This window comes from Somniosus microcephalus, chromosome 16, assembly GCF_052327205.1.
Source record: "Somniosus microcephalus isolate GS21.2 chromosome 16, FLI_Smic_1.0, whole genome shotgun sequence".
In the NCBI taxonomy this organism is placed as follows: Eukaryota; Metazoa; Chordata; class Chondrichthyes; order Squaliformes; family Somniosidae; genus Somniosus; species Somniosus microcephalus.
This window is the reverse complement of record NC_141002.1, coordinates 28,500,866-28,527,919: the sequence shown is the minus strand read 5'-3', so window position 1 is coordinate 28,527,919 and position 27,054 is coordinate 28,500,866. Positions and strand designations below refer to the sequence as shown.

Sequence of the window (27,054 nt, the reverse complement as noted above, 5' to 3'; positions counted from 1 at the left end):
AGTAAATCTCCTCTGCACCCTCGCCAAAGCCTTTGTATCCTTCCTAAAGTATGGAGTCCAGAATTGGACACAATACTCCAGTTGAGACCAGTGATTTATAAAGGTTAATCATAACTTCCTTGCTTTTGTACTCTATGCCTCTACTTATAAAGCCAAGGGTCCCATGTGTTTTTTTAACAGCCTTCTCAACTTGTCCTGCCACCTTCAAAGATTTGTGTATGTAAATCTCCAGGTCTCTCGGTTCCTGCACCCCCTTTAAAATTGTACCGTTTAGTTTATATTGCCTCTCCTCATTTTTCCTTCTAAAATACATCACTTCACACATTTCTGCATTAAATTTCATCTGCCACGTGTCTGCCCATTTCAACAATCTGTCTATGTCTTCCTGGAGACTGCTACTATCCTCCTCACTGTTTACTACATTTCAAAGTTGTATGTCATCCAGAAACTTGGAAATTATGCCCCCTATACCCAAGTCCAGATCATTATATATATATCAAAAAGAGCTGTGGCCCCAATACTAACCCCTGGGGACACCACTGTACACTTCCCTCCAGTCTGAAAAACAATCAATCATTCACCATTCTCTGCTTTCTGTCTCTTAGCCAATTTCGTATCCACACTGCTACTGCCCCATTAATCGCAGGAGCTTCGTTTCCTGAGAACACGGATTCTTGCTGACATATGGGTCCATGGGCAACAGGAAGCCTCCAGTACCTCACGCAAGTAGCCAGTCTTTATTTAGCAGAACCTAGGCAGTCAGTGTCGGCATGTTGTTTGACTGTGGGGGGCAGTGCAGCCGAGCCACTTGTGTCCTCACTGAACATCCAGACACAACATGCACGTTCCAGAGGAACACCCTGGATACCAATAATAGCAGGAACTCTGGATTATTTTGTTCCCTCCCTTGCCCATGGACACCAAGGACTATTGTGCAATTCCTATTTTCTCAGAAACCCAAAATAATTAATTCTAGCACAAACATATACACGCTATGTACACCAATTCTGGGTTCTTTAAAATTAAAGTAATTTTAAATTGTATTAACTGTTCAAAAAAAAATTTCCCACAGTTTTAACCTTTCCGCTCCCCAGGAAGCCCCGATGCCTAAATATGAAAGCTTTGGATTACACTCACTGGCATGACAGGTTGTAATGTATAACTTCTTTCAAGCACTCAAGTGATCTTTTGTTTTAAATCATAACTTCAACATGAATGTAACATCAGCGGACAACAATCCAACTGTCTAACACGACACAAGTATTATTTTGCCTTGTTACTGTAGATTCCCTATCTCATTATTACTGTGAACAATGACAAACGGTTAACTGCATTACAGGAGAAAGTAGGTGGAAACGCTCACCAGAAAGTCTTTTGTGAGACTTATTACTGCTTTTAGTGCCATTTTGGTGTTTCTTGTCTATCGCAGGAGGTACTATTGCTTTCCCATTCAGAATCTTCTCAGGTGAAGGTGGCACAGGCTTTGATGTTGTTGATGTCAAAGCAGATTTAACCAAAGCTGCAGAAGATGTGGAGGATGAAGAGGCAGAGGAGGTGGTAGAGGTGGTAGTGGTGGTGGAACTCATTTTAACATTGGCACCATCTGCTTTCACCAGGTTAGGGATCTTCTCAAGGCTGACTACTGGGACAGGAACACTGCAAGAAAAAGTCTCACTAGTTAGAATTGGTCCAGGCTACAGCCTTGTGTTTTTTTTTGTGTTAACCCTTTCACTAGCACAAATAGGAAACTAAATTTAGAGGTGAACAAACTACTCCAGACAATATTTGCCCAATATTTCTGGTGCTATGGCTGCATTTTTAAAAAATTGAATGATACAATTTCACATCATGTGATATTTTGTGAATAAAATGGATGCATTAAGAGTTTTAGCAAAATGAAGAGCGGGGAAAAAATCTTTTTTCATTTACTAATAAGCAATGGAAAAATTCAGAGACAACCTCAAACACCAGAACCAGTAGTTCTGGGTTTTTCCACACAAGGCTGAAATAGCAAGTGAAAGGGCTAAAGGGACAGTATATGTTTTCTGGTGCTGTTAAGTTTGACTACAAAAACTTAATTAAATCAATAATTAACATACTCTTTTATATATATATATATATACACACAAACACGTTTGGTCAACTATCCAAAATAACATTTAAAAAATAACTGTATAACAAAGTGATCAGGATTGATGAAATATTCAAAATGTACTGTTATAGATAAATAATGTCCATCCTCCCCAATGGCTCAGTTGGTCAGTCTGCTTTGTATTGTGACACTGAGCCTTACTGATGAGGTAGTCTTTGTTGCCAGAGTGCAGTGGAGATATTATAATTAGCCTCAACATTTCTGGGCTGGGGTAAGGAGAGGGGCGGGGTGGTGGTAAGAATCATGGGTCAGGTTCCCATTCCTGATTTCATTAATTCCGCTAGTTATGCATGACTGGATCCAGCTCAGTATCATGGCTTCCATGGTTCCAACAGCCTCTTGACACTCACTGTCCAGGCTTATTTCTGAAGAATGATCAGTGGGGTGAGCTACAAGAGCATCACCACCAACTATGGAATAATAACCCAACAATAGTCTCCCCCACCAAAACAAAAAAAGAATAAAGGAAATGGTGGGGGGAATAAATAGATCTTGTGGCAAAGGTTAGTTTTATTAAAATGTGGAAAGGGATACTGTCCCTTCGAAGTACAGGATTACCAATCAGCATCTTAGCAAGGTACTAAAATGTGTTAACACAGAACTGGAGGCACACAGTCAGGGGGTGTCGCAAACTGAATTAATGATATGAAAGTCCTGCAACGACTAGCCACTAAAAATTCAGCACACTCAAGGATGGCGGATAGCACTGAACTCTTCAATGGTGGCAGTGAAGAGGCAGGTCACTTTAGCCCATATTAGCTTAAAATAAACATTAATGTGCAGTACAGATATTACATTATCTGGTAGTCAGAGCACTTAACAAGCTTGCCTGAACATTTAAGTGAAAGACGTTGGCCCTTGCAGCCAAAGCAAATATTCAGTCTGAGCGGAGGTTGGGGAGATGAACAGAATAAAATCTGACTGCTGGCTGGAAGTTAAACTGACCCTATATTATAAAATAATATGGTAAGGCTACTGGTGTGACTGAACTTACTGGAGGCGGTTTAAAGCCTGCTCTGGACTATGGCTAGCATCACTGAAACCACCATATGTGCACAGATGTGCCAAAAACAGCTGTTCTGGATACAGACCTTCTCTGACTACTGGGACAAGATCCAAAGAGGCCAGCAATGTAAAAACTGGACTACGGATCTGTGGAGAAGGGCCCACCTGCGGCCTGAAAAATAGGGCGGCCAGTGGCACCCTGCATCATTGAGCTTTGCCTCCAGCACTACAGGAATCCATTTTGTGAGGGGCAGCTCCAAAGGCACCAACCCGTTTATGTTACTGGCAAGGCTTCAGCGGGAGGCAGTGCCATCATATAATTGCCACAAAACGGCGAGTTACAGACTGGCAGACTCCTGGGACCAAGCTGTTTGCCACTAGACTGGGGAATGATGGTTATGTAGGGGGGACCTAAGAGGAGAGGACCAGATCGAAATACGTCCCAAGGTCCAACACCGTCATATCTACATTCCCATCAAAACCAGACCTAGGCAAAGATGTAAGAAAAATTGTTAGATCAAAGTAAACTGACAAGTAGCATAAAAGAACACTTAAAAGAGAAAAATAAAATTTTGATGAAATGCTCATTTAAATATCTATCCTTTTACAGATTTTGGAATGTGAAGTTAAAGTAATATATTTGTAACTCTAGCAAATTAAAATGCACTGAAGAAATCCTGGAACTCCCTGCCTAACAGCATTGTTAGAACACAACTTCACCACATGGAATGCACCAGTTCAAGAAGATGGCCCACCACCACCTACTCAAGGCCAGCTAGGGATGGGCAATAAATGCCAGGCTCGCCAGCGACATCTATAGCCCCAGAATTTGAAAAAACACTTTGCCTGCTGGACTGTTCTCTTAATGTCAGTGCGCTCACCTGTATTGCTGTGGCTTCCTTTGAGTCCTGTCCCAAGTCAAACTCACTGGTTGTTTATCTTTCACTTCACTAGAACCATTTGATGCTGTTGCTCTTACCAACCTCCCCCAATGATGTACTTAAATGTTCAGCACCCCACCCTGAGGTAGTTTCCTGTTTGGTACACCCCTAACCACACTTGCTGAGCCCCTGGAATCTCCGTCATGATTGTTTCTCTCACCTAGCACTATTCCCCTCTGTGAATGTCACTAACACAGGTTAATAAGGCCATAAAAAAAGGCAAACAAAGCACTGGGGTTCATTTCTAGAGGAACAGAATTGAAAAGCAGAGAAGTTATGTTAAACTTGTATAGAACCTTGGCTAGGCCACATTTGGGAGTACTGTGACTAGTTCTGGTCTCCATATTATAAAAAGGATATAGAGGCACTGGAGAAGGTGCAAAATAGAATTACTAGAATGATGCCAGAATTGAGAGGCTATAACTATCAAGAAAGATTGGACAGGCTGGGGCTCTTTTCTCTAGGAAAGAGAAGACTGAAGGGTGACCTGATGGAGGCCTTCAAGATTATGAAATGGTTTGATAGGGTAGACGTAGAGAAGATGATTCCACTTGTGGGGGAGACCAGAACAAGGGGTCATTAATATAAGATAGTCACTAATAAATCCAATAGGGAATTCAGGAGAAACTTCTTTACCCAGAGAGTGGTTAGAATGTGGAACTCACTACTATATAGAGTAGTTGAGGCAACTAGCATAGATGCATTTAAGGGGTTAGATAAACATATGAGGGGGAAAAAGGAATACAGCGATATGTTGATGGGGTTAGATGAAGAGTGGGAGGAAGCTCGTGTGGAGCATAAACACTGGCATGGACCTGTTACGCCAAATGGCCTGTTTCTGTGCTCTAAATACTATGTAATTCTTGCCCAACTTCCCGTCCCCATACCATTCCTGTTTTCCCATTCTCCTCCTCCGCTTTCGTTCCTCTTGCTTCTTCTCTCCATCCTCTGCTCTTCTTCCTTGTCTTTCCTTGCCTTGGTTCAATTATGCCTTCTCTCTATTCCTGCTTGACCTATATTGGTTTTGATTCCCTGTGTGTCATGCCATGAGATCTCAAAATGTACGTGTGCACGTGTACATGAGTGTGTGAAAATCTTAAGTATGCACATACTTCCTGTCTACAAAACCTTCCGGTTATGTTTTTATCAAACTTTTGTGTCAACCTTTTGCATTATAATTTCCTATGTCCACATTTAAAATGGAAAATCCCTATGTCAACTAGCCCGGCACAGTGTAACTGTACACTTTTGCCATTAGGTGCCATTGTATTATCATTTTCCCCACAAATCATCCAACATGCTTTTCATCCGCAATTTTTATCTCAGTAACTTACAGTTTTAATGTCCAAGCTAAGGGTTTGAACAAAATAAAATAGAATTCAATAAATTATATATTTCACAATTAACAATTAAATTTATCCATTGAACTGTCTTTTATTAACTTGATCAAAATTTGTTTTTAAAAGCCTCTGCCTCTCCCAAAACCCTGGGCTTGGAGGAGAGCATGAGGTCGTTGCTAACATTCAAGTTTTATGTCTTACTTTAGTTTAATATTTATCAGATAAATTCTACACTGAGTTGTCCCAGTTTTGTCAAAACAATCTTAAAGTATTGTTAAATTATACCGCCATATTCCTTTTGCAATGGGTTCAGGGAAATTCAGCCTTTTGCACCGATATGTTTCTACAGGTAAAGACACAGAGACAGTTGTATTGTTTGTTTTTCACGTTGTAGTAAATCTTAGAAAATTATTCATAAAAATTTAGTTACTAGTGACAACAGAAGAAAACGAACAAATATCAAATGAGGCTAGAGACCTGAAGAAACTTTCCACTCCCCTTATAATAAATGAACATGTGAAACAGATTTCCACCTAAATGAGTTAATGCTATCTTAATGAACTCCTTCAAAAAGAGCTGAGTAAATATCTGGGCTACATAGAGAGAGGTAACCAAATACTACATGGAACACAACAGTTCATGTGCTGCTGGAGCAAAGGACATGTAATTGGTGAAAAGTAATCAGCCAGGGTTGAAGAGTGGAGAGTGAAGATGTGGGAATCGATGGATTGATTTTCTGGAGTCATGAGACAAGTTACGTAGACGATTCCCTCAGGCGATTAAGCAAGGTAAAATTTATAATGTACAGGAATAAACTTTTTCGGGCAAATGGCCTTTATCCCTTTGATGTCGCCTTGTGTTCGTAACTACTTTTACTGGGCTTCATGTCAAAAAAATCTAAGAAGTGCGGACTTTCATCCCTAATGGGTAACAAAATGTCCACCACTACCTACCTTGGTTAATATTGTAAGATTACACCGTACTTCAAGACTGTGGCACATATGTTGACAAAAATATCAGTTGAAATGTTTTCAATTGAGTTTAGTGTCCTAGTTTTAGATGGCACAGGCATGGAAATATGATACACTAATGTTTATAAAATCATACAAATTACAGCACAGAAGGAGGGGAGTTGGCCCATCATACCTGTGCCGGTGCTAGCTCTTCAACTAGAGCTATATCCCTGCACTTTGCCCATATCCTTTTACAGAATGGGATTAGGATTAGGAACAGGAATCAGCAAAGCTTGGGTCACAGCCTCTGGAGAATAAAACAAATGCAAACAAGGCAGGAAAATGACAACTTGAACATAAACAGATCACTAGCTCTGTATCTATTTACCTATTATATCTTAAATTTGGCAAGCAGGGCACACTTTTCATTGAAAACTCATTTAAGTACCTGCAGTACCTGTTACTCTTGTAGATGTTGCTGTGATAGGTATTTTCAATGTTAAACGTGCCACATTTGTGACACATAAGAGCTGCTATTTCATAATCAGCTGCTATTAGGAGAGTGGGAAAGGGGAAGGGAGGAGGAGGAGGGAAGGGGTGAAGCATAGCGATTGGGGGAGGGGAACTACTGAGGGCCACTTTTTTCCCCCCAACTCCCAACCCCGAACGCCATTAGTGGCTTCTTTCCCTGCTACGCCACCCACCACCTCACACCTGAAAGAAAAGAAGAAAAAGACAAGAGAGATTAGCAAAAGGACAAGTTTAGGAAAGAGAAGCATCACAGAAGAAAAAGTAGAGACAGAAGCCGAAGAGGAGAAACAAAAATCAGCAACGCGAAGACCTCAGAGACAGATATTCTCTGACATACTGGGGTAGAGTTTGATCTTCACCACCTGGGTGGTAAACTGGCAGAGCAGATTGCCTGTCCTTTATCGAACCTACCCGATTTTAATTACTTTGATTTCATTTGTGGGGGAGAGGGTGCAATTTGCTCTGCCAGATTATTGCCCAGGCAGTGATTACCAACATCTATCCCCCTTTGTGCAACAGCACAGGAGATTGATGAGTTAATATATTAAAAATGCTACATTTTTTCATGCAGATAACACATTCCAGAAGTCACATTTTGTTACATTGGCAAAACAATCTTGAAGTGCAGGGCGCTTGTTAGCTGTAGCCTGAAACTGACAAGCGCATTCCAACCTTCAGAGGTCCACGAGAAAACAGAAAATGCATCTGTGGGACCTCAGGCCGAGTTTACTAATAGCAATTAGAGTCTTTCTGCCTTGAAACACATCTCTGCCTTAGCAGCAGTGTTATCATCGTGCATTACATGATATAATGGTCTGGTCATTATAAAACGGAGCATCATCGGATTTACCATGAGCAATGCCACGGGAGATCTGCTTGCTGTAATAAAAACAGTACATCGAGTGTGCACTGTGTGTTCGTCACAGTTCAGGCGCTATTTCTGGGCCACACTTTTAAAGAAAAGCATAAAAAAACCAAAGATAGTCATTTACAGCTTACAACGAAACGTTCCAAGAATACGGAGGATTGGAGCCACAGACCACCAGGCTCTTAATTGACTTTAAAATTCAGGCTTCTGATCTCCACCCTGAATAGTGATTAAACTTTGAATAAATTCACCCAGTATTTACTTAACACGTTCAATTGAGCGGCAGAATAACACATTGTATTTTACCTGGTACTGTATAATGTTCTGTCCTTATAAAACAGCACATCCTATTACCATGAGTAAAATCATGGCACATTTGCATATATATTATTATATCCATGGTACATCCAGCACCATTTTGTTAGTCATACTAAAGGTGTCATGATGTCTCAATGCATCTGAGCGGCTCAAATTTCATATTTATAACAGAGCAACAAATCAGACCTAAATAGGTAATAATGTGCCGATTGTGAACCTACTAATCATGTAAGTTCAAAAAACTACTAATCCAAAATGGCCAGGCAGCAACGGCTACCGATAAAGGACGACAGTGAGTCAATCAAGTTGTTCCAAATATTGTGAGAAAATCCTTTTGCCTGCCATTTCAGATTCACACAAGCTGAAAAATTTACTGCTGGAAATAAGGTTTGCAATAAAATTTCAAACTCACTGATAAAGTAGCATTATCTACGTTTCAAATGCTTCAATCATGTTTTCTATTGGGGCCTATGCCTGTCCCAAAAGCCTGTTGAGTCTATAACGCTCAGGAGATTTTTTTTTAATGATTAACAGCAAAACTGGCCAAAGTGTTCTAGAACTTGCTGTTTATGAGCCCATCCCTGCTCCCCTGCTTTCGACCGATGGATAAGGACTGAAAACTGAAGTCGACAAGGAAACCATTATTAGAAGTAGCCAATTCAATGTGAATTTGGGTTCTTTTGTGTAAAATCATTGACCAGCGCAGATCAACTTTGGAATTTTTTCGAAGGTAACTTTCATAGGAACTCAATATAAATGACTAAACTCAAGCATTCTTTCAATTAGCGAATACAGTATATTACATATGCGATAAATGAAACTTTGTACGTCGAAATTTAAAAAAAATATATTTTGTAAAATATTTTAAGAGCTTAATTTATTTTATTTTATTTGTTTCCGAGAGAAAACTCAAAATCAACAGAAGAAATGGCAGCTTCTGGAAAGATTACATAGAACGTACAGCACATAAACAGGCCATTCGGCCCAACTGGTCTTTGCCTGTTTTTATGTTCCACACGAGCCTCCTCCCAGCATACTTCATCTAACCCTATCACAATTAAGAACATAAGAAACAGGAGCAGGAGTCGGCCAATCGTCCCCTCGAGCCTGCTCCGCCATTCAATAAGATCATGGCTGATCCAATCTTGTCCTCAACACCACTTTCCCGCTCTCTCCCCATACCCCTTGATTCCCTTGTAGTTCAAATGTCTGTCAATCTCCGCCTTGAATATATTTAGTGACTCCGCCTCCACAGCGCTCTGGGGTAAAGAATTCCAAAGATTCACGACCCTCTGAGAGAAGAAATTTCTCCTCATCTCCGTCTTGAATGGGCGACCCCTTATTCTGAAACTATGCCCCCTAGTTCTAGATTCCCCCATGAGGGGAAACATCCGCTCAGCATCCAGCCTGTCCAACCCCCTCAGAATTTTATATGTTTCAATAAGATCACCTCTCATTCTTCTAAACTCCAATGAGTATAGGCCCAACGTGCTCAACCTTGCATCATACGTCAACCCCTTCATCCCAGGAATCAACCTAGTGTACCTTCTCTGCATTGTCTCCAATGCAAGTATATCCTTCCTTAAATATGGAGACCAAAACTGTACACAGTACTCCAGGTGTGGTCTCACCAGAGCCCTGTAAAGTTGCATCAAAACTTCCCTACTTTTATATTTCATACCCCTTGCAATGAAGGCCAACATTCCATTAGCCTTCCTAAATAATAATTGTACCATTATTTGTGTTTATAATGCCAAAAATATTTGCTAAAAAAGCCAAAATGCAAATTCATTTAATCTCAGTTTTATATTTGTTTCTCAAAATAAAAACTCAAGACTCTACACATATGGGACAAGCTGCCGATGCAGAGAATCACTGGCCTGGATATTAACAGGGGCAGGTTATATAGGCAGGGGGGAAAGGGAAACCCGGAAGTCTGGGTTTCTCCGCATGCTGTGAAGTTTTACCTGCACAGTTTGCGTCTTTTCTCCTTAACAGGTTCCCCGCCCGTAATTCAGCCTGAATGACAGGCTTGGCTTCCAGTTGGGCAGGGAGGACTCCGCAGCAGGCTGCAGGGGCAGATAGGTCCGATGACCCTGGGGGGCAGGGGCGGTTCCCAACTCCGGTGGTCTTTATATGGGGGGGATGAATCTAATGGGGCAGGGTGCTTGGGAGGCCTGGGGAAAGCACTCCTGCTCCTCCTGGCCCACAAGCTGTGCTGTAAAGGCACTTACCTCCTTCCTGAAACTGTCCTCGCCTCCCTTCAGCAGCCAGCTTCCCCCGAGGCCTAGGAAATCCAGCTGGCTACTGTTAAACCTGCAAAGCAGGTTAAATCAGAGGCTGCCTGTCTCACTAAAATATTTCAATTGCCAACCCGCCCTCCTGGGAGCAAGTTGGCTGCCCGCCCGCCCCTTGTCCCGCCTCCGTTAAACCCGGAAGTGAGTGGGTTGGGGTAGAGTTTCAGGTTTTTAAAAATTTTAACATCTGATCCGACCCCAACCCACCCGTTTTTGGGTGTTAAAATTCACCCCACTGTTTCTGAAAGGAATTATATATATATTTTTTTTACTTAAAACTGTTTTTTTTGTACTCTAACCATGAAAGAATGATCTGCGACACAAAATATTGTTTAAAGATCTGCTTAGAAAACCTGTCAGTTAAAATGGGGAGCTGTAATCTGAATGGTGAGCTTTAGTTTATATAATCCAGGTTAGAAAAACTGTTTCTCTGAGACTTTCTGGCAATTTCATACTTGGGCTGGCCTTGATACATAGAAACATAGAAGATAGGAGCAGGAGTAGGCCATTCGGGCCCTCGAGCCTGCTCCGCCATTCAATGAGATCATGGCTGATCATCCAAACTCAGTACCCTGTCCCTGCCTTCTCCCCATATCCCTTGATCCCTTTAGCCCTAAGAAATATATCCAACTCCTTCTTGAATATATTTAATGAATTGGCCTCAACTGCCTTCTGTGGTAGAGAATTCCACAGGTTCACCACTCTCTGGGTGAAGAAATTCCTCCTCATCTCTGTCCTAAATGGCTTACCCTTTATCTTTAGACTGTGACCCCTGGTTCTGGACTCCCCCGCCATCGGGAACATCCTTCCTGCATCTAGTCTGTTTAGTCCTGTTAGAATTTTATAAGTTTCAATGAGATCCACTCTCATTTTTCTAAACTCCAGCGAGTATAAGCCCAATCGACCCAATCTCTCCTCATACGTCATTCCTGCCATCCCAGGTATCAGTCTGGTGAATCTTCGCTGCACTCCCTCCATGGCAAGAACATCCTTCCTCAGATAAGGCGAACAAAACTGCACACAATACTCAAGGTGTGGTCTCACCAAGGCCCTGTACAACTGCAGCAAGACATCCTTGTTCCTGTACTCAAACCCTCTTGCTATGAAGGCCAACATACCATTTGCCTTCTTAACCGCCTGCTGCACCTGCATGCTTACCTTCACTGACTGGTGCACAAGGACATCCAGGTCTCGTTGCACTTCCCCTTCTCCCAATCTATTGCCGTTCAGATAATAGTCTGCCTTCCTGTTTTTGCCACCAAAGTGGATAACCTCGCATTTATCCACATTATACTGCATCTGCCATATATCTGCCCAATCACCCAACCTGTCCAAATCATACTGGAGTTTCTCGGCATCCTCCTCATAGCACACACGCCCACCCAGCTTTGCGTCGTCGGCAAACTTGGAGATATTACATCTAGTTCCCTCGTCTAGATCATTAATATATATTGTGAATAGCTGGGGTCCTAGCGCCGATCCTTGCGGTACCCCACTAGTCACTGCCTGCCACTCGGAAAAAGAGACCACCTCTTACTGAGCAATACTTTAATCATACTCAGCTGATTCCTATACCAAATTGTGAGAGAGAGAGCGAGCTTATAGAGAGTTGTGCTTGCAACAGAGTAAAATGCAATAGAAGCCAAGAGAAGTCTGAGAGAGCATCTTGCTGAGGTGTTCAAGATCCACGGTGGCATAGTGGTTAGCACTGTTGCCTCACAGCGCCAGGGACCCGGGTTCGAATCCGGCCTCGGGCGACTGTCTGTGTGGAGTTTGCACATTCTCCCCGTGTTTGCGTGGGTTTTCTCCGGGTGCTCCGGTTTCCTCCCACAGTCCAAAGATGTGCGGGTTAGGTTGATTGGCTATGATAAATTGACCCTTAGTGTTAGGGGGGATTAAATACGTGGGGTTACGGGGATAGGGTGGGATATGTGTTGATGTAGGGGTTACGGGGATCGGGTGGGATATGTGTCGGTGCAGGCTCGATGGGCCGAAATGGCCTCTATCTGCACTGTGTGATTTCTGTGATTTCTGTGATGATGAGTTGAATCCTGATCAGCTCGGAAGAGGGAAATGAATCTTCAGATGTCCGTGCAGAAAGACAATCGTGGCTGAGATCATGGTATACGTTCTTAAGTTCACCATGAACAAGAAGATAGGAGATCTGCTAATAAATTTTTTAAATTCTAGGAAGTTTGCTGGTCAACACAATCAAAATATTAAATCGAAGCGTTTTAAAAATCAACTTTTCTTGCTCGCGACCCTTAATATTTTCTTCACCAGTTGCTTTGTAATTTGACGCATCTCAATCTTCCCATGTCATGCGTTAAGGACAAATTTAATTCAGTCCATCCTTTGCCATAACGTTCAGATATTTATCATTTCAGTATATCACTAACCATTATCTATTCTCCCTCTGTAATAGTCATGAGCTGATATACCATTGGATTAAAAAAAAACAATTTCCCCAGAAAATACAATGAAAAAATGAGATCACAAAGTAGCTGATTTTCCCACGTAAAAATTATACTCATAAAAATGATATATTTTTTTGAGAACTTCATCAGGTTCCTAATTTGATAACTCCAAGGGCAGCACGGTGGCATAGTGGTTAGCACTGTTGCCTCACAGCGCCAGGGACCCGGGTTCGAATCCGGCCTCGGGTGACTGTCTGTGTGGAGTTTGCACATTCTCCCCGTGTTTGCGTGGGTTTCCTCCGGGTGCTCCGGTTTCCTCCCACAGTCCAAAGATGTGCGGGTTAGGTTGATTGGTTATGATAAATTGACCCTTAGTGTTAGGGGGATTAAATACGTGGGGTTATGGGGATAGGGTGGGATATGTGTTGGTGTAGGGGTTACGGGGATCGGGTGGGATATGTGTCGGTGCAGGCTCGATGGGCCGAAATGGCCTCTATCTGTACTGTGGGGTTTCTGTGATTTCTGTGATTACCCAGTGTGCGAGCTTGATTCCATGTTTAATCAATCAGTCTGTGCTGAGCTCGCTGTTCTCAGCATGGTACTGGCAAGACTGCTACAACGCATCTCAGCATTTTGGATCTAGGGAAAAGGAACAAGTAACTAGGGTTCCTATTCCTGAGTTTTATCCCGTGATTCCTAAAAGTTCTACCAGTGTGGGCATTAGGACACTTGTGACAAATGTACGGTATGGATAGGCTTACGAACAACCTGTTATTTGGATTTTAGAAGAGCTTCCAATTTCCTTTACAAAAAAATTACCTTATTGAAGGTTATGGTACATGAATAAGATAATCTTGTTAATCTGTCCAACAGTAACAAAAGTAATGATAAATTTGTACAAAACACTGGTTGTGCCACATTTAGAGTGCAGTTCTAGGTGCCTCATTATAGAGAAATATAAAAGCCATGGAGACCGTATAACTTAAGATTTACCAGGATGAATAACTATGAGGTGAGACTTGAAACACTGGGACTATTTCCACTGGAGCAGAAAAGGCTAAGAGGAGATTTAATAGAGGTTGGGGTGTCAAGAAAAGGGTCATCAATTCAAAATTGTTGTGAAGAGAGAGGTTAGGAGAAGTTTCTTTAGGCACAGGTTGTTGGAGCATGGATTGCTTTGCCACAGGAGTGGTTAATGCAGAGACCACTGCAGCTTTTAAGGGAAAATTGGATAGATATTTGAAGCCAAGGAAGATACAAGACTAGGAGGAGCGAGCAGGGCAATGGGATTAGTTTTGAATTGTTGCAGCAAAGGCCGCGAATTTGCCGGCGCTCAGAGGGTGGGTTTGGAGGCGGATCCGCTGTCAAAATAGCAAAGATTGATAGCGGGTAGGAAACCCGTTGTCAATCCGCCTCCACGCGGGTCTGTCAGCGGAGAATTGACCCGACACCAAGCAGCGGGGGATACAATTGAGCTCATTAAATGGCTTGTTTAGAGCCAATTTAATACTATTTTGAGGCTTCCTTCATATTTTACGCTCTTCCCCCACGGGTTATCTGCTGTTTGGGGAACACGCCAGCTCAACCTGGCATGATTTGAGTCTGCTCTGATGTTTCTGATAAGCTGACATCTGTAGAAGTGGTGTAAAGGATGCCATGCTGCAGATGGTGAGTTTCAGAGTGCAGAAAATATTGGTTACTGCATTTGTAATACACAGAGATTTATTTAGCTTACAAGTTTTTAGATCCAACTGTATGCCATCTCATTGGAACAACCTCTCTCACCAGTGACAGATCACTTCTGTCATCTCACCTGCAGCTACCATCTATTCCAGTAACATCGGTGCCCTTGGAAAAATCAGACCTTGGTCCTCTGAATCCTTCCACGATCAGCCCCAACACCAACATCACCGGGCACACCATCACCACCAACAACATCACCAACCTTCTCCACCTTCACCTGATGCTGCACAGGACATCAGCCCCCGAGAACATTGCTGCCCGGGAGGCCAGCGATGGCATCACCATGGTCAGCTCTACTTCACTTGACGCTGTAAACCCTGGCTGCCACAAGATGCACCAGGTGGGCACCATCCCACACCAGCAGCTGAAGCATCCTTTAATGTCCAAACCACTCTATCACTATAGTGCGGGGGGCGGGGGGGGGGTGGCGGTTATGTCTGAACATTCACTGGAACTCAGTAAGACACTTCTCAAGGTGCGCTCAGATCTGTCCAGTAAGGGGCAGTGTTGGAAAAATAGATTTCACTGTATGACAACACATTACCAGAAACTTCACATGGACATTGGCTAAACCTCTCAAGTGCCTACCCTTGTGTGTTGTTAGTTGGTATGCTTGCAGTAGGATAAGGGTGAGTGTGAAGGGTGGCTAATGAGATGGGGAAGTGATAAAGTGGAGGGATGGGTGGAGGTGCAAGGTAAGTTGGTGTGAGTAAGAATGTGCCGGAAAAGGGTATGGAAGGCAGTGTGATGGGGATGTGTTGAGTGGCACAGCAGGGTGAGTTTGAATGTGGCTTTGCAGTAACGTTTCGTGATCCACTGAGATCATTGAAAGGTTGGCTCCACTGCAGTCAGGGACCCCTGATGACACCCCTGCTTTTGCTCTCCTGTGCAATGTGCAACCAGGCTGCGTTGGTGTCCTGGGGAGGTCTCTTCCGCCCTTGGCAGGGAAGAGAACCTCCCTGCGTGCTGTGACTCCCTCCACAAGCATATGGAGGGAGTCATTGGAGAGCCTGGGTGCAAGTGTCCACCTTTGTACAGTGCTTGTCAGTGTTTGCAGCACCTCAATGCTGTCAAACTCAATGTGGCCGTGGTCCCTTTAAGGAAACTGGCTGGTGACACGTCATCAAATGACATCATCAGACCCGCTTCCTGTTAATTGGCCGGGAAGCCCGCAGGGCGGGCTTAGCAAGACCAATCAAGGGAAAATCCCTTTGACAGAGCGGCTGCAGCCAGGATCATGACTGCAACCCGGAAACCAGCTCTCCCGCCACCATCCTGACACCGATGATAAAATCACAGCCAAAGAGTTAGCACTGATACGATGGGCCGATTGGCTCCTTCTGCAATCTAAACATCAGTGGTTCTATGGAAGAAAGTATACCCAATACTCTACTTACTATGTGGATGGCATCTATTTTAGAGAGGGAGAGAAACTATGTACTACTGGACAAAATTAATCTCACACATTCAAGAAACTGAAAGCAGGAGCAGCAGGGTGCTGCTCCCCCAATGGCCAAGTATGTAAAGGCACCACCCTGTGCAGTACTAAGCCATACACATTAGGTGGTCCCAGTTTTAATATGAATCAGATGATTCCAGCTGGGGAACAGCAGCAACTCACTGCAGGACCAAACACCTGGGCTGCTCTCCAGCACTTAGCAGCCACCTACAGAAGCCTGGGTTGGGTCTCAGTTTAATCAGGTGACTGATTTGGAGTTTACCCTTTCATAGGGGCGGGGGGTTGCACGAACTAGTGTGCTGCAACAGGATTGAAAGGCCTGCAGCACTTTGAACGGGTAGGCACAAGCTTCTCCAATGAAGTAGTGAAATGTTGTCGCAGGAAGCCAGGTAGGAGACAACTTGCTTGGTACAAGGCCCCAGGAAGAGAAGTACAGGGGCAATGGAAGGATGTGACCAGAGCCATCAGTGCTAATACAACCGAACCACACCTGACAATGTAGTCCTACAGAAGTTTACTGATCTTACCAGGTCAGGCAAGGGGAGAGAAGCCAACCACATCTTCCAAGAATGCACACAACTAAGTGTATCTACCACTGTGACTGCAGGAAGTCCTGTCTACAGGATGCACCACAGTAAGTTACCAAGATACATCTCGGTCCTGGTTGATTTTCCACTCCTCATGCTGCACTCATGGCCAATTTGCGCTGAGCGCACGGCTGTGCCCGTGGAAATTCAGTGCCTGCTGTCTCTTATGGCTTCCAAACAGTTGGGGATGGGTTGCAGACAAGTGTCACGTGGGGCCTTACTGATTGTATTGCTTTCCTGCAAATCAGCACCCATGTGAAGCCAGTGCCCCAATGCTAATGGCATGGTAGGAATGGGCACAGATGTCTGGCAGGATGGCAGCCTGCTCCAATGTCTGCACATGTGCCTAGTGTTTAAAGGGTTGATATTTATTCCACTTAATGTTTTGAATAAATATATTTCCAACATTCAGTGGCTAAATGTGCGAGAGCAGTGCAATGACTCCGAGTTAGGAATTTAGTATTTTTTTGGATAAATAGCAATTTTGATGCTGCTATTAATGCATTTTCTTCTAAAAACAGAAATGAATGATTTTCATGCAGCGATGGTCAGATAAACCATCATCCCAGAAACCTCATCATTTTCAGCTTTTCATGACCAAGTCTAGACTGTAAATTTGGAAAATGAAAGGGTCATTAAAGCATTAATACAATAGCAAAATACTGCGGATGCTGGAAATCTGAAATAACAACAGAAACTGCTGGAAATACTCAGCAGGCCAGGCAGCATCCGTGGAGAGAGAAACAGAGTTAACGTTTCAGGTCTGGGACCCTTCATCGAAACGTTAACTCTGTTTCTCTCTCCACGGATGCTGCCTGGCCTGCTGAGTATTTCCAGCATTTCCTGTTGTTATTTCATTAAAGCATTACATATCCTAAATGTGCCGTGCACCAGGTGAGTGAATCGGTCAGCAATTTTAATACTCGGAGTGCTCATGTCAGTTACCAAAATGCTGCAGTGCTGTCTTTGGACATAATGGGAGCACGGTGGCATAGTGGTTAGCACTGTTGCCTCACAGCGCCAGGGACCCGGGTTCGAATCCGGCCTCGGGTGACTGTCTGTGTGGAGTTTGCACATTCTCCCCGTGTTTGCGTGGGTTTCCTCCGGGTGCTCCGGTTTCCTCCCACAGTCCAAAGATGTGCGGGTTAGGTTGATTGGCTATGATAAATTGACCCTTAGTGTTAGGGGGATTAAATATGTGGGGTTACGGGGGTAGGGTGGGATATGTGTAGGGGTTACGGGGATCGGGTGGGATATGTGTCGGTGCAGGCTCGATGGGCCGAAATGGCCTCTATCTGCACTGTTGTGATTCTGTGATCTGTGATAATCTAAACACACATTAATTACTAAAAGAACACCACAAAAAGTCATGTGCATTGGTAAATAAGAAATCCGTCACTGGCCTAAAGCACTTATTTTGTAACTAAAATAATGAAGCAGGAAAATTAAATCGATTACAAAAATGTTTTACCATATATTTACATAAAGCCTCATTATCGTTACTGATACTATTGACAATACTCTTGGCATAGTGATGTGTGATGGATAAAATACAATTATAGCAGTGACTTTTTGAGAGCTTTCACTCATAAGACAGGAATAAACACAAGCGCTTACCAAGTTGTACCTTGAGTGATGTCAGAGAGTTAATGGAATAACAGGTTTGAGGTTAAGCAGATATTCTATAATCTGGTGCTGAGTAATTCTAAGTGACAGTCATCCTCCCATCTTGGCTGAGATCTAAACTGAGTGAAATTCTTTTGATCATGTGACAAAATCCGTTACGCGTTTTGTTTATTTTGTAGTACACCCTTGGTTCCCCAGTGAATGTAACACGCTACGAAAACTGCTGTGGGGCATTTCATGCCAGATGTAATTCTGTGGTGCTACAAGGGAAAATTATGAGCACCAGAATTCTGGAGGGACTGGTTAGTGTTACTGTTACACGGTTTGGGGATTTCCATGTTGGGAAGGAGTTTCAATCTCACCACTGGGCAGATTTCCACTCAGTGACCATTTCAGCCATTTTGAACCGACGGACCGGGCACTTAGCCATGGCGGTGCAATCCATTCCACCAAATAAGGAACCTGAAAGAAAGGTCCTTTCTCACAGTCAATTACAAAGCTGTACTGCCGATGGTCAATGAGAACTCTATGGGCCAGTATGTTCCACTCTCTTAGCTGCAGGAGAAGCACAGTACATCAAGCGACTCTTTCTTATATGGATATAAACAGGGAAAATACCTTCCCTGTGACAAGCGTGCCAGAGGCACAGTGCGTTGCATGAACAAAGTCTGCCACAGCAGGTTTACAATGGCACCAAAAAAGAGATGATTTTGGGGAGGTGGTAGGTGGGGGGGAGTTAGCAATTCAATTAAGATTACAGTAGTAATAGCAGACTTGATAATTAGAGGGTGGACACTATCTTTTGCAGCCCAGACAGTGTGTCCCGGATACTCTGTTGCCTCCCAGATGATGGGATAAGGGACATTTCAGAAAGACTGGTAAAGATTATGGAAAGGGAGACAGAGGAGCAAGTCATTATGATCCACGGGGGAGCCAACGATATAGGAAAGGAAAGGCTTACAGTCTCACAAAAGAAGTTTAGGAGATTAGAAAGCAGCTTTAGGAACAGGACTTCAAGAGTGATAATCTCTGGATTACTCACACAGCCATGTGCTAGAATAGGTAAGGATAGGTAGATTAGGGAGCTCGGCATGTGGCTAAAGCGATGGGGTCAAGAAGATGGTTTCTGTTTTATGGGTCTCTGACACCAGTTTTGGGGAAGATGGCAGCTGTTCTGCAAGGATGGGCGACATCTGAACAGGAAGTGATCTAATGAAATACTGGAGTGAAGAGTCATTTGAACTGGGAAGGAAGGCGACAGGAAAAATAAAAGCAATCAAAGGGAGGAGCAAGTAGAGAAGGTAGATGTAGATGTAAAAATACAAGTAAAAAAGAATTTAGCAAAAAGAGCAAATAAAAAAGGAATAAAAGGAGTCGGAGGAGAAAAATCAAAATCAGCCAGTTATAAGCAGAAGAATTGCGAGCTTGGACAAACAGCTCAGGTGAAAAGGAATGGCATTAAATATGAGTAAAACAAAGAAAAAGTGCATGTATTACATTGCTCAAGGGTGTGAGAAATAAACTGGGGAATTAGAAGCAATTATATAATAGGAAAATATAGATAGAACAGAAACTTGGCTGCAGACTGGGCAGTGGAAAATAAAAATATCAGGTTATAATATTTTTAGGAGGGACTGAATAGGTAAGAATGAAGGAGTAGTGGCAATATTGATGAAGAAAGAAATACATGCTGTAGAGTGCACTGAAGAGGTTCAGCGTCAATATGGTAGGTCAGAGATTTAAAAAAGGGATTGTTTCATTAGTGGGGTTGTACTATAGACCCCCTAATTGAGGGATGGAAATGGACAAGGAAATCTGTAGACAGATCAGGGAGATTACATTACATTGAATGTACAGCACTGAAACAGGCCATTCGGCCCAACTGGTCTGTGCCGGTGTTTATGCTCCACTCGAGCCTCTTCCCACCCTTCTTCCTCTCACCCTATCAGCATACTCTTCTATTCCTTTCTCCCTTATATACTTACCTAGCTTCTCCATAAATGCATCTATGCTAATCGCTTCAACTATTCCATGTGGTACCAAGTTCCACATTCTAACCACTCACTGGGTAAAGAAGTTTCTCCTGAATTCCTTATTGGCTCTATTAGTGACTATCTTATATTTATCACCACTAGTGGAAACACCTTATCTATGTCTACCTTATAAAACCTGATCATAAATTTAAAGACCTCAATCAGGTCACCCCCTCAACCTTCTCTTTTCTAGAGAAAAGAGCCCCAGTCTGTTCAGTCTTTCCTGATAGTTGATAAGATGAGTAGGAATAGCAAAATTACTGCTCTAGGAGATTTTAATTATTCATCCTTTGGAACAGGGAGGGAGTAAATGGAATGGAATTCTTAAAATGTGTGCAGGGCTCCTTCCTCAAGCAGTATGTTCACATGCCTATAAGGAGAGAAGTATTGCTAGATCTAGTTATGAGTAACCAAATAGATGAGTTAAATGTGGGTGAGCACCTCAGCACCATAATATAAAGGTTTAAGGTCGAAATAGAAAGGGAAAAAGTTAGTACAGAAACAAGGGCACGAGATTGGAATAGGGTGGATTTTAGGAAGATGAGGAGTGAGCTAGGTGAGGTGGAAAGAGAAATTATTACACAGGACTGTAGATCAACAATGGAATATTTGTTTAAAAAAGAGATTGTAAGTTGCAGAATACATACTATTAAAAAAAACTTCACATTTCAGAATGCTGTGGATAAATAGAGAAGTTTGAAACAAACTAAATTGAAGAGGAGGGCTTATGGGGCCTATAGGCATAATAAAAGTAAGAATATGAGAAAATAAGGAAAGAGGTTAAGAAAAGGATAAGGAAAGCCAGGAGGTAGTACAAGGAAAGAATCTCAAAAAATATTTTTTAAATAGTAAACAAATTCTGTAAATATATGAGTAAAAAGAGAATTGTTACATGTGAGTGGGGACCCTGAGAGGAGAGGAGAGTGAAGTTAGAGAAGTATTAGAGAAGTTAGTTAAGCTAAAAGAGGATGAAGTGCTGGGCCCTGATTGGATACATCAAGAATCCTGAGGGAAATGGGGGAAGAAATGGTGGAGACCCTAGGAATTAGATTTCAGAGTTCTATTATTCTATTCAGTGAGCCAGGAGGACTGCAGAGTAGCCAACGTGATACCTATTTTCAAAAAGGGAGACAGGGTTAACGAGGTAATCAATTGGTTTAACATCTGTGGTAGGGAAAATTCTGCAATCTTGAATTAAAGATGAAATTACTAAATATCCAAATGAGCAGAAAATAATTAGAAGCAGCGAACATAGATTTCAGAATGGAAGATTGTGCTCGACAAACCTGACAAGAGTTCTTTGAGGCAGTGAAAGATATGGCGGATGGGGTGGGAACGTAGTGAATGTGGTGTAAACGGGTTTTTGGAAAGCCTTTGACAAGGTACTACATAAGAAATTACTTAAGAACATTAAGGGATAAGAAATTAGGGGAAGGGTAACAAATTGAATTAAAAACGGATTAGAAGGAAGGGTGCAGAGCATAGGAGTCAATAACAGATTCTGAGTGGTTGGAAATGGGTAGCGATGTCGCACAGGGTTCACTTTTGGGACTGCTTTTCTTCACTGTGTACATTAATGATTTGGATGTAGGATAAGAGGGAGTTGTGTCCAAATTTGCAGGCAATACTAAACTAAGAGGCGTCGTAAATAATTCTGAGGACCATAAGAATGGACAAAAAAGTGCCAGATGGAACTCAATGACAGTTAAGTGTGAGTTGGTACATTTTGGTACTTTGAATGGCGAAAACCTGGGTAATGTGGAAGAGCAGAGGATTTGGGGGTTCAGGTTCACAAGACATTAAAAGCAGCATCGCAAGTGGCTAAGGCCATAAAAATGTTAATGGAATATTGGGTTTTATGGCGAGAGGTATTGAACATAAAAGTCAAGATGTAATTGTCAATCTACATAAAATCTTTGTAATACCATAGATGGAGTACTGTGTGCAGTTTTGAGCTCCACACTATAGCAAGGATGTTGGGACAGTCAAGCGTACAATGCAGATACAAATACAGGAAACTTTCGTTTAAACGGCACCTAAATATCCGGAATCCTCTATTAACCGGCAAAATTCTCGCTCCGAAAACAACACCTCAATAACCGGCAATGTTGCCGAGTCCGAGTCTCCAGCAGTGGCTGAGTTAGTCAGTGGGGGTAGTTCTCCAAACTGCCACCACTCGGCCTCTTGGCGCTATCGGAAGTCGGAACACCTCAAAAACCCTGCATCAGGAGTCTGACTCCCCCACGCTGCCGGTAGTCTCTTCTGATCCGCCATTTTTCGGGGGTACAGTACTGTGTGTCTCCCACGCTGCTGGTACTCATTGGATTGCATTATGGAAATCCCAAAAGTTGGTCCAACCAAAAGGAAGAGAGTGGTGTTAACTTTAAAACAGAAAATCAATATATGCCAACGACTAGAAAGGGGAGAGAAGCGTATCAATATTATGAATGAATTCAAAATCGGTTCGTCAACAATCTATGACATCAAATCGCAGAAGGATAAGCTGCTCAAGTTTTATTCAAGCTCGGAGACATCTAAGAGTGTAGAGAAACGGCGTACGCTTCGTAAGCCTAAGCTTGAAGAGCTGGATACCGTGCTTTATGAGTGGTTTTCTCTTAAGCGTTCAGAGGGTGTTCCGATTTCCGGACCCATGCTAATCGAAAAAGCGAAGGATTTCTACGCAAAGATGGAGCTCACTGACAAGTGTGCTTTCTCTGATGGATGGCTAATGTGCTTCAAGGTATGGCACGGGATACGACGACTCAATATTTCCAGGGAGAAGAAATCAGCTGATCACGACGCCGCAGAAGAATACTGTGAATATTTCAATCGGATTGTGCAGCAACATGATTTGTCGTCAGCACAGCTATACAATGCCGATGAAACTGGTTTATTTTGGAGGTTTTTGCCAGAATCAACGCTTGCTGGGGCTAGTGAGGCTAATGCTTCAGGTTACAAGAAAAATAAAGATCGTGTAACCGTGCTAATATGTGCGAACGCTGCTGGATCACACTGGGTTAAACTTCTCATCATTGGGAAGTATAAAAATCCCCATGCATTTAAGAATGTGAGGCACTTACCTGTTGAGTACAAAGCTCATAGAAATGCTTGGATGGATAAGGAAATCTTTTCAAATCGGTTCCATCATATTTTTGTTCCATCTGTGAGGGAACATTTCCGTAGAATAGGGAAACCTGAAGACAGCAAATGCATTTTATTGCTTGATAATTGTAGAGCCCATCCGCATGAATCCGAGTTGGTTTCTGGAAATATTTTCACCATTTATTTGCCACCAAATGTAACTTCTCTCATACAACCCATGGACCAGGGCGTTATCCAAAATCTCAAGTGTCGTTACAAGAAAGACTTCCGACGTAAACTGATAAGCCAAGATGACAATATAGGTATTCACGCATTTCAGAAGGAATACAATCTTAAAGATGCCATCTTTAATGTTACATGTTCCTGGAACTTGGTGAAAGGTCACACTTTGAGACAAGCCTGGTACAAATTGTGGCCTTCTGTAATGTTTGCTGAAGGTTCTTCTTCAGAGGAGGAATTTCATGGGTTCAATCTTCGTCCGAGGAGGACTACAGTAATGGAAATGGCTGGCATGGTGAAAAATGTAGGCCCAGCAAACCCTCTACGTCACCTCAGTGAACGTGATATTGAGCAGTGGGTTGATGCAGATAGAGAAGTTGCTGTTGTGCATATGCTAAGTGATGATGAAATAATGGAGAATGTTTTGAATCCAAACAAAGAAAAGGAAAGTGTGATGGAAACTGAAGAGGATGAGATTTCTGAAGAGAACAAGATTTCTTGGGCTAAAGCTGCAGAAGATTTTGTTTCATTACTTAAATTTGCTGAAAGCCATTCTTGCTATTCTGCCCAAGAAGTTGTGCACCTCCATATTCTGCATTCCACCGTTCTACAAAGAAGGCAAGAGTCCACTAAGCAAGCAGACATCCGGGACATGTTTAGGAAAGCTTCCAAAAGAGTTGAAGCAATGGAAGTGCCTGAAGAATCTGTTGAAGTGCATGATCCTGATGACCCAGCTGACATGGATATTCCTGATAAACCAGTTGGCTTGGAATAAGTGTACAGTCGTTTATAAGTTTTGTTTTACTGTTAAGTAATTAAAGAGTTATGGATTACCATCAACTGGCAGTACTGTACTTAATCAAGCATCTTTCACCATCCATTTAACACAACATTCTGTAGGTGAGTACCCAATTACTGTATACTGCACATTTCTTGATTTTTTTATTTTTCTTTGTTAAAAATAGCCTGGGTAGATAACCCCCTCAGTCATCCGGAATTTTTGATAAACCGGCAACACGCCGGTCCCGTCGGTGCCGGATACTAAAAAGTTCCCTGTACAAAGAAAGATTGGGGCTGCCTTCATTAGAACAGAGGAGAGTATGGGAGGATTTGATAAAAGTGTTTAAAATTATGAAGGGATCGGACAGAAGAGATAGAAACAAGACTGTTTCCAGAGTATGAGTGGTGTAGAGCAAAGGGACATAGATATAAGATTAAATGCAAGATATTTAGAACAGAGCAGGAGCAACTTCTTTTTTTTTTACATAGAGGGTTGTGAGGCTGTGGAGTGCACTTAATTATTGAAGTAGAGACCATGCCAACATTTAAGAATAGGTTAAATAGATAGTTGAAGGAAAGGGCAATACAGGGACTTGGAAACAGGATGAGCATATGGGATTAGAACTGTTGTTCGTGTGGAGGATAAACACAAACATGGGCTGGTGGGGCTGAACGTGTTGTAATTTCTAAGTAATTCTTGATGGCGGGGATGCAGGGTAATTTTCCCATGTTTCTGACTTCCAAATCTCAGTTGTGTTGCTATGGCAAAGCACATAGAAACATAGAAGCTAGGAGCAGGAGTAGGCCATTCGGCCCCTCGAGCCTGCTCCGCCATTCAATGCGATCATGGCTGATCATCCAAATTCAGTACCCTGTCCCTGCTTTCTCCCCATACCCCTTGATCCCTTTAGCCTTAAGAAATATATCCAACTCCTTCTTGAATATATTCAATGAATTGGCCTCTACTGCCTTCTGTGGTAGAGAATTCCACAGGTTCACCACTCTCTGGGTGAAGAAATTCCTCCTCATTTCTGTCCTAAATGGCCTGCCCTTTATCCTTAGACTGTGACCCCTGGTTCTGGACTCCCCGACCATCGGGAACATCCTTCCTGCATCCAGTCTGTCCAGTCCTGTCACAATTTTAAAAGTTTCAATGAGATCCCCTCTCATTCTTCTAAACTCCAGCGAGTATAAGCCCAATCGTCCCAATCTCTCCTCATACGTCATTCCTGCCATCCCAGGTATCAGCCTGGTGAATCTTCGCTGAACTCCCTCCATGGCAAGAACATCCTTCCTCAGATAAGGCAAACAAAACTGCACACAATACTCAAGATGTGGCCTCACCAAGGCCCTGTACAACTGCAGCAAGACATCCTTGTTCCTGTACTCAAACCCTCTCGCTACGAAGGCCAACATACCGTTTGCCTTCTTAACCGCCTGCTGTACCTGCATGCTTACCTTCAGCGACTGGTGCACAAGGACACCCAGGTCTCGTTGCACTTCCCCTTCTCCCAATCTATTGCCATTCAGATAATAATCTGCCTTCCTGTTTTTGACACCAAAGTGGATAACCTCGCATTTATCCATGTTATATTGCATCTGCCATGCTTCTGCCCAATCACCCAACCTGTCCAAATCATCCTGGAGTTTCTCGGCATCCTCCTCACAGCACACACGCCCACCCAGCTTTGTGTCGTCTGCAAACTTGGAGATATTACATCTAGTTCCCTCGTCTAGATCATTAATATATATTGTGAATAGCTGGGGTCCAAGGACCGATCCCTGCGGTACCCCACTGGTCACTGCCTGCCACTCGGAAAAAGACCCGTTTATTCCAACTCTTTGCTTTCTGTCTGCGAACCAGTTCTCTATCCAAGTCAATACCTTGCCCCCAATCCCATGTGCCTTAACTTTACACGCTAATGTCTTATGCGGGACCTTATCGAAAGCCTTCTGAAAGTCCAAATGCACCACATCCACTGGTTCTCCCTGATCTATTTTACCAGTTACATCCTCAAAAAATTCCAGTAGATTAGTCAAGCACGATTTACCTTTTGTAAATCCATGTTGACTTTGTCCGATCCTGTCACTGTTTTCCAAGTGCTCTGTTATTACATCTTTTATAATGGTAAAGTAGAAGTCAAATGCTCCACTGGAAGGGGGTGGGGCGGAGTGGAAAGAAAGGAAAAAGTGATGGAGAGAGCCGCCAACAGGCTGCTATCAATGCTTGTGAACAGCCAGTTGAAGGATGGTATAGGTGGAGATGTCGGACCAGCTCACCTAGCCTTCCTGTGCTGCCTCTCCCTCTAACTTAACCTCACTGTATGTATTTAACTTACTTATATATGTATAACCTACCTGTTGGAGCCGTTGCCCCTTTAACTTACCTTTTAGGGCCATTGCCCCTTTAAGACGCGCCTTAGCGTGCTGACGTCACGTCACGTACAACGTAGTGTGCTGACGTCACGGCACGTACGACGTGACGTGCGTGAGGCGGCTGCCGGCCCGACTCGGCCTTCCAGAAAGGCTGCCGGCACAGCCCGGCCTAGCGTCTTCGGCCGCATCTACCAGCCGCCGGGAGCGACGCGATCTTCCGCTCCCGCGGCAAGCATCGGCTCAGCCTGGCCTCCAGCTCCCGCTCCCGACTTCGGCCTCCACGGCCAGAAACGCGACCACGCGCATC

General features: G+C 43.1%; 1 protein-coding gene across 10 annotated transcripts in view; it reads right to left on the bottom strand.

Moving 5' to 3' along the window:
- The window catches only part of LOC147106041 (ataxin-7-like protein 1), a 371,841-nt gene that overhangs the window by 105,165 nt on the left and 239,622 nt on the right, over positions 1–27,054 (bottom strand). For all 10 annotated transcript variants that reach the window (XR_015081322.1, XM_086008735.1, XM_086008726.1 and 7 more), the window contains one exon: positions 1,364–1,656. Coding sequence is in view for 9 of the 10 variants with exons in the window: in XM_086008735.1 (XP_085864861.1) it covers positions 1,364–1,656 (293 nt within the window). In the remaining variant the exon portion in view is untranslated. The remainder of the gene's footprint in view (positions 1–1,363; positions 1,657–27,054) is intronic.